We start from the raw sequence: 8,069 nt of genomic DNA on the forward strand, positions 1-8,069 counted from the left end.
CCGTTTTTATTTCAGGGGGGGATGATTTGGACCGTTTTTATTTCAGGGGGGATGATTTGGACCGTTTTTATTTCAGGGGGGGGGTGATTTGGACCGTTTTTATTTCAGGGGGGATGATTTGGACCGTTTTTATTTCAGGGGGGGGATGATTTGGAGCGTTTTTATTTCAGGGGGGGATGATTTGGACCGTTTTTATTTCAGGGGGGATGATTTAGACCGTTTTTATTTCAGGGGGGGATGATTTGGACCGTTTTTATTTCAGGGGGGATGATTTGGACCGTTTTTATTTCAGGGGGGGATGATTTGGACCGTTTTTATTTCAGGGGGGATGATTTGGACCGTTTTTATTTCAGGGGGGATGATTTGGACCGTTTTTATTTCAGGGGGAAGATTTGGACCGTTTTTATTTCAGGGGGGGATGATTTGGACCGTTTTTATTTCAGGGGGGGTTGATTTGGACCGTTTTTATTTCAGGGGGGATGATTTGGACCGTTTTTATTTCAGGGGGGATGATTTGGACCGTTTTTATTACAGGGGGGATGATTTGGACCGTTTTTATTTCAGGGGGGATGATTTGGACCGTTTTTATTTCAGGGGGGATGATTTGGACCGTTTTTATTTCAGGGGGGATGATTTGGAGCGTTTTTATTTCAGGGGGAAGATTTGGACCGTTTTTATTTCAGGGGGGGATGATTTGGACCGTTTTTATTTCAGGGGGGGTTGATTTGGACCGTTTTTATGTCAGGGGGGATGATTTGGACCGTTTTTATTTCATGGGGGGTGATTTGGACCGTTTTTATTTCAGGGGGGGATGATTTGGACCGTTTTTATTTCAGGGAGGGATGATTTGGACCGTTTTTATTTCAGGGGGGATGATTTGGACCGTTTTTATTTCAGGGGGGGATGATTTGGACCGTTTTTATTTCAGGGGGGATGATTTGGACCGTTTTTATTTCAGGGGGGATGATTTGGACCGTTTTTATTTCAGGGGTGTTGATTTGGACCGTTTTTATTTCAGGGGGGATGATTTGGACCGTTTTTATTTCAGGGGGAAGATTTGGACCGTTTTTATTTCAGGGGGGGGATGATTTGGACCGTTTTTATTTCAGGGGGGATGATTTGGACCGTTTTTATTTAGGGGGGGGTGATTTGGACCGTTTTTATTTCAGGGGGGATGATTTGGACCGTTTTTATTTCAGGGGGGATGATTTGGACCGTTTTTATTTCAGGGGGGGATGATTTGGACCGTTTTTATTTCAGGGCGATGATTTGGACCGTTTTTATTTCAGGGGGGGATGATTTGGACCGTTTTTATTTCAGGGAGGATGATTTGGACCGTTTTTATTTCAAGGGGGATGATTTTGACCGTTTATATTTCAGGGGGGGATGATTTGGACCGTTTTTATTTCAGGGGGGATGATTTGGACCGTTTTTATTTCAGGGGGGATGATTTGGACCGTTTTTATTTAGGGGGGGGGTGATTTGGACCGTTTTTATTTCAGGGGGGATGATTTGGACCGTTTTTATTTCAGGGGGGATGATTTGGACCGTTTTTATTTCAGGGGGGGATGATTTGGACCGTTTTTATTTCAGGGCGATGATTTGGACCGTTTTTATTTCAGGGGGGGATGATTTGGACCGTTTTTATTTCAGGGGGGATGATTTGGACCGTTTTTATTTCAGGGGGGGATGATTTGGACCGTTTTTATTTCAGGGGGGGGGGTGATTTGGACCGTTTTTATTTCAGGGGGGGGTGATTTGGACCGTTTTTATTTCAGGGGGGGATGATTTGGACCGTTTTTATTTCAGGGGGGATGATTTGGACCGTTTTTATTTCAGGGGGGGGGTGATTTGGACCGTTTTTATTTCAGGGGGGATGATTTGGACCGTTTTTATTTCAGGGGGGGGATGATTTGGAGCGTTTTTATTTCAGGGGGGGATGATTTGGACCGTTTTTATTTCAGGGGGGATGATTTAGACCGTTTTTATTTCAGGGGGGGATGATTTGGACCGTTTTTATTTCAGGGGGGATGATTTGGACCGTTTTTATTTCAGGGGGGGATGATTTGGACCGTTTTTATTTCAGGGGGGATGATTTGGACCGTTTTTATTTCAGGGGGGATGATTTGGACCGTTTTTATTTCAGGGGGAAGATTTGGACCGTTTTTATTTCAGGGGGGGATGATTTGGACCGTTTTTATTTCAGGGGGGGTTGATTTGGACCGTTTTTATTTCAGGGGGGATGATTTGGACCGTTTTTATTTCAGGGGGGATGATTTGGACCGTTTTTATTACAGGGGGGATGATTTGGACCGTTTTTATTTCAGGGGGGATGATTTGGACCGTTTTTATTTCAGGGGGGATGATTTGGACCGTTTTTATTTCAGGGGGGATGATTTGGAGCGTTTTTATTTCAGGGGGAAGATTTGGACCGTTTTTATTTCAGGGGGGGATGATTTGGACCGTTTTTATTTCAGGGGGGGTTGATTTGGACCGTTTTTATGTCAGGGGGGATGATTTGGACCGTTTTTATTTCATGGGGGGTGATTTGGACCGTTTTTATTTCAGGGGGGGATGATTTGGACCGTTTTTATTTCAGGGAGGGATGATTTGGACCGTTTTTATTTCAGGGGGGATGATTTGGACCGTTTTTATTTCAGGGGGGGATGATTTGGACCGTTTTTATTTCAGGGGGGATGATTTGGACCGTTTTTATTTCAGGGGGGGATGATTTGGACCGTTTTTATTTCAGGGGTGTTGATTTGGACCGTTTTTATTTCAGGGGGGATGATTTGGACCGTTTTTATTTCAGGGGGAAGATTTGGACCGTTTTTATTTCAGGGGGGGGATGATTTGGACCGTTTTTATTTCAGGGGGGGATGCCATCCCCCCTCATCCCCCCTCAACTCCAGTACTGGTCCCCATATGATAAAATCCTCCACCCCCCTGATTGTTTTTACAACTCGAGTTCTGGCGGTAGATAACAGTGTTAGTTTAAAGTGACTGTAATTAACAAAGGAGTTGATATTTTCCCTCAGAGTGCTTGGTCCTCTCCACCTGCCTCGTCCGTCACTACCACTTCGTTGGTCAGGCGTTGACTTGGACCGAAGCTCAGAAATACTGCAGAGAGAAACACACGGACCTGGCCACCATGAAGAACTCTGAGGAACAGAACCAACTCTGGAACACACTTTCATCTGCTGGTTCCAGCTCTGACGTCTGGATCGGTCTGAGGCATGAAGTCGACTGGAAGTGGTCTGATGGGTTCAACGGTACCGGGGCTGACTACAGGGACTGGTTGAGTGGCTATCCAAGGTTTCACTCATGCCGAGAGTTCTGTGTATTCATGTATAAGTCTTCATCAAGCTCTTCATCATGGGGGGACAGTAATTGCCAGCAAAGCGTATCCTTCTTGTGTTACAGAGGTAAGACTGTGGAGCATGTTACGGTTTTAAGCTGTTTTGAACCAAACTAACCTCCTCTTTTATCACTTTATCTGCAGGATCGCAGCAGAATCCTGAATATGTTTTTGTGAACCAGCCGATGACCTGGTCCAGCGCTCAGAGTTACTGCAGGGAGAACTTCATAGACCTGGCCATTATGAGGAACGATGCAGAGAACCAGGCGGCCCTGAGGGAAATACCTGATGCATACGCGGTTTGGATGGGCCTGTATAGAGATCCAACCTTTAACTGGTCTGATGGGAGCAGCTTCCTCTCTGAAAACTGCGAGCCTGCTACTAATCCCTTGAACTCGATGAGAGTTATTTGTGGTGTTACATCTTCACCCAGATCAGGAAAATGGAAGTTTCTGTCCTGTGAAACCAGATTACCGTTTGTCTGCTACAGTTATGACAGTGAGTGTTTTAGGGAGTAAACATAGAACAACATATACAATTAAAGCTGCAAGCAGGGATGAACGGGCCCTCGCACTCACGGCCACCGCCCCCATAAGCATATCAGAAATGACACCACCCACGACTCTCTATGTCAAACCATTCAAAAGTTATAGCAGAAAATCGGGACAACCAATCAGAAGAAGGGGCGGGGCTAATTAAGGCCAACGAAGCTTAAGGACTCATTACAGAGTCCCATGACACCAACCACGACTTCCTATGTCAAACCATTCCAAAGTTATGGCAGATAAAAGTATTCTAGGGGGCGCTGTTGAGCCGTTAGGACACGCCCATTAATGCAAACCATGAAATATAAAATTTATCACCAGGTCTGGCTTGCATGCAAAATTTGGTGACTTTTGGAGAACTATCAAATATGGACCAATCAGATGATGGGGGGCGCGCCTTTTGGCGTCTAGCGTCGCCACGGTAACACTTTTGAAAGAGAAAAGTAATGCGCGTAGTCGCAGGATGTAGACGCACATTTTGATGTATAACACATCTGGGTGCACGTTACGGTTCGGGCTGAATTAACTGCCGAAGGAACGGCATAAATTTCGCCAAAATGACACAATGTATTCAAAATGGCCGACATCCTGTTCGGTTTCGGCCATGGCTCCAAGAGACTTTTGTTTAAGTTGCGCCATGATACAGGTGTGTAGCGATTTTCGTGCATGTACGTCAAACCGTATTATGGGGCTTGAGGCACAAAGTTTTCTAGGGGGCGCTGTTGAGCCGTTAGGCCACGCCCATTAATGCAAACCATGAAATATCACATTTATCGCCAGGCCTGGCTTGCATGCCAAATTTGGTGACTTTTGGGGAACTATCAAATATGGACCAATCAGATGAAGGGGGGTGCGCTTGTTGGCGTCTAGCGTCGCCACGGTAACACTTTTGAAAGAGAAAAGTAATGCGTGGTGTCAGAGGATGGAGACGCACATTTTGATGTATAACACACCTGGGTGCACGTTACGGTTCGGGCTGAATTAACTCTCGAAGGAATGGCATATATTGCTCCAAAATTACGCGATTAATTCAGAATGTTCAAAATGGCCGACTTCCTGTTCGGTTTCGGCCATGGCGCCAAGAGACTTTTCTTTAAGTTGCGACATGATACAGGTGTGTAGCGATTTTCGTTCATGTACGTCAAACCGTATTATGGGGCTTGAGGCGCAAAGTTTTTTCTGTCTGAACCAACCAAATGAAGGGTGGGCGCGCTTTTTGGCGTCTAGCGTCGCCACGGTAACGCTTTTGAAAGAGAAATGTAATGCGTGTTGTCGCAGGATGGAGACGCACATTTTGATGTATAACACACCTGGGTGCACGTTACGGTTCGGGCTGAATTAACTGCCGAAGGAATGGCATAAATTGCGCCAAAGTGACACGATTAATTCAAAATGGCCGACTTCCTGTTCGGTTTCGGCCATGTCGCCAAGAGACTTTTCTTTAAGTTGTGTACTGATACAGGTGTGTAGCGATTTTCGTGCATGTACGTCAAACCGTATCGTGGGGCTTGAGGCACAAAGTTTTCAAGGGGGCGCTGTTGAGCCATTTTGCCACGCCCATTAATGCAAACCATTAAATATCACATTTTTCGCCAGGCCTGACTTGCATGTAAAATTTGGTGACTTTTTGGGGACGTTTAGGGGGGCAAAAAGGCCCTCCTTTCGTCAGAAGAACGAAAGAAAAAAAAAAAAAAAAATTCCTACAGATACAATAGGGCCTTCGCACTGAAGGTGCTCGGGCCCTAATTAATGTAGGAAGTAAATGTGTACTGATATTTCTGTTTTCAATAGAAAACCATGTTTTATTTCTCTTCCCATTCAGCACCAGTCGTAAAGAAGACGGTGGTGAAGGTGAAAGTGAAGGTGGACGGCTCTGTGGACCTGAAGGACCCGGCGGTGCAAGAACAACTCCTGAAACAGGCAAGTGTGGGACGGAAACGCTGTCATTTCTGGAAGTTTTAATGACAATTAAAGCTGCAAGCAGCGATGAACGGGCCCTCGCACTCACGGCCACCGCCCCCCATAAGCATATCAGAAACGACACCACCCACGACTTCCTATGTCAAACCATTCAAAAGTTATAGCAGAAAAAAGGGTCAACCAATCAGAAGAAGGGGCGGGGCTAATTAAGGCCAATGAAGGTCAAGGACTCCATAAAGAATCTGATGACACCACCCACGACTTCCTATGTCAAACCATTCAAAAGTTATGGCAGAGAAAAGTATTCTAGGGGGCGCTGTTGAGCCGTTAGGCCACGCCCATTAATGCAAACCATGAAATATCAAATTTATCGCCAAGTCTGTCTTGCATGCAAAATTTGGTGACTTTTGGAGAACTATCAAATATGAACCAATCAGATGAAGGGGGGGTGCGCTTTTTGGCGTCTAGCGTCGCCACGGTAACACTTTTGAAAGAGAAAAGTAATGCGTGTAGTCGCAGGATGGAGACGCACATTTTGATGTATAACACACCTGGGTTCACGTTACGGTTCGGGCCGAATTAACTGCCGAAGAAATGGAATACACTTCGCCAAAATGACCCGAATAATTCAAAATGGCCGACATCCTGTTGGGTTTGGGCCATGGCACCAAGAGACTTTTCTTTAAGTTGTGACATGATACAGGTGTGTAGCGATTTTCGTGCATGTACGTCAAACCGTATTGTGGGGCTTGAGGAACAAAGTTTTCTAGGGGGCGCTGTTGAGCCGTTAGGCCACGCCCATTAATGCAAACCACTAAATATCACATTTATCACCAGGCCTGGATTGGTGATACATTTGGTGACTTTTGGGGCACGTTTAGGGGGAAAAGACCCTCAATTCGTTGGAAAAATAAAGAAGAAGGAAGATTTCCTCCAGATACATTAGGGCCCTAGCACTGTCAGTGCTCGGGCCCTAATTAAACAACCACCGTAGGTTGAGTTTGTGTTTGAAAGTGTGTTCTGTTTGTGTCTCCAGCTCCAGGACAAGCTGAAGGAGGACGGAGTGGACGGAGTCACCCTGAAGTGGAAAAAGCAGAAGGATGGAGAAGTTTTCCACAAGGAGGACGAGTTGTGAGATAGAAGGGTTAGACAGATTTTAGGGACTCTAAATCTTCCCAGGTCTGTCCCAATCCTCTCACTACTCCTACTTTCAGCACCAGCCCTAAAATCAGGAAGCTGAGAGCCAAAAGCTGTTTTAATTTCTGCTGTAGCGCTGTTAATATGCCACTTTATTAAGTTTTAATATGTTTTCAGGCGTAAAAGTAACCGTTAAGATCCCCAACCTGGGCTCAGTTTATCCAAATAACGCCCGTTAAGAGATTTGTTGCTGCTGTTACCATGGTTAACCCTGATTAACTAGACCGAGCTAATTGATGGTATCACTGCTCCCCCTAGTGGACAGATCCATAAACACATTTGATACAATAACACAAATGGCTCTTACATTTAGTTCATTACTGAAGTTTAGTTCATAAAATCTACACGACTTTATTATATAATCATTAACTGTAACCTGTTGTGATGAATGTTTTTATGTGTCATCTTTAATGTCACTATTTGAAATGTAAACATTATAATTGTTTTAACACAAGGAGCATTTCTTAAATATGGTGTGTGAAGTAAAGTAGCAGTTATATATCAGTGTGTGTTTTCATTGTACATGTCTATATATATATATATATATACATACATATATACATATATATATATATATATATATATATATATATATATATATATATATATATATATATATATATATATATATATATATATATTGTAATGGGACATTTTGGTATAACATATATTTTGGCTTGTATGCTTTAAGACTAATGCAATAGTGCAATGCAATAATAAAAAAGAGAACATTAATCATGTTTTTGTGGTACATTTCTCTTTGGTTTACCCTGTATACATATGACGTACATATGGGACTGGGACCGGGCCTTAATGTAGAGACCATTTACTTCTCAAACCGCCACTGCCTGGCAAATACCAGCCTCTCCAATGTTTCCCATATCATTTTATTCCTTAGTGTTCAACCAGGCATTGCCACTTGGAACATAAAACAAAGAAACATAAATATTCACCTGCTATTTCTTCGTTCCGTTCTCCCGAACACACGGTCAAAAACCTTTTTGCCTCCACAGCCGCCTGCACTGCAAAAACTCTAAATCTTACCTGGA

At 44.0% G+C, this 8,069-nt stretch overlaps 1 protein-coding gene across 1 annotated transcript; it reads left to right on the forward strand.

The window, feature by feature from the left end:
- The first annotated feature begins 3,034 nt into the window (after positions 1 to 3,034).
- Positions 3,035 to 7,542, forward strand: LOC133440099 (macrophage mannose receptor 1-like). The gene is made up of 4 exons (XM_061717548.1): positions 3,035 to 3,425; positions 3,503 to 3,856; positions 5,726 to 5,823; positions 6,860 to 7,542. Exons 1-4 carry the CDS (start codon positions 3,152 to 3,154, stop codon positions 6,956 to 6,958), a joined length of 825 nt encoding a protein of 274 aa, XP_061573532.1. The 5' UTR covers positions 3,035 to 3,151; the 3' UTR covers positions 6,959 to 7,542.
- Positions 7,543 to 8,069: the final 527 nt, after the last annotated feature.

Source organism: Cololabis saira, unplaced genomic scaffold (genome assembly GCF_033807715.1).
Source record: "Cololabis saira isolate AMF1-May2022 unplaced genomic scaffold, fColSai1.1 scf358, whole genome shotgun sequence".
Classification (NCBI taxonomy): Eukaryota; Metazoa; Chordata; class Actinopteri; order Beloniformes; family Belonidae; genus Cololabis; species Cololabis saira.

Coding starts and splice junctions, on each gene's coding strand:
- LOC133440099 (XM_061717548.1), top strand. CDS start 3,152: ATGAAGAACTCTGAGGAACAGAACCAACTCTGGAACACACTTTCATCT. Junction 3,426..3,502: donor ATCCTTCTTGTGTTACAGAG/GTAAGACTGTGG, acceptor CTTTATCTGCAG/GATCGCAGCAGAATCCTGAA. Junction 3,857..5,725: donor TGTCTGCTACAGTTATGACA/GTGAGTGTTTTA, acceptor CTTCCCATTCAG/CACCAGTCGTAAAGAAGACG.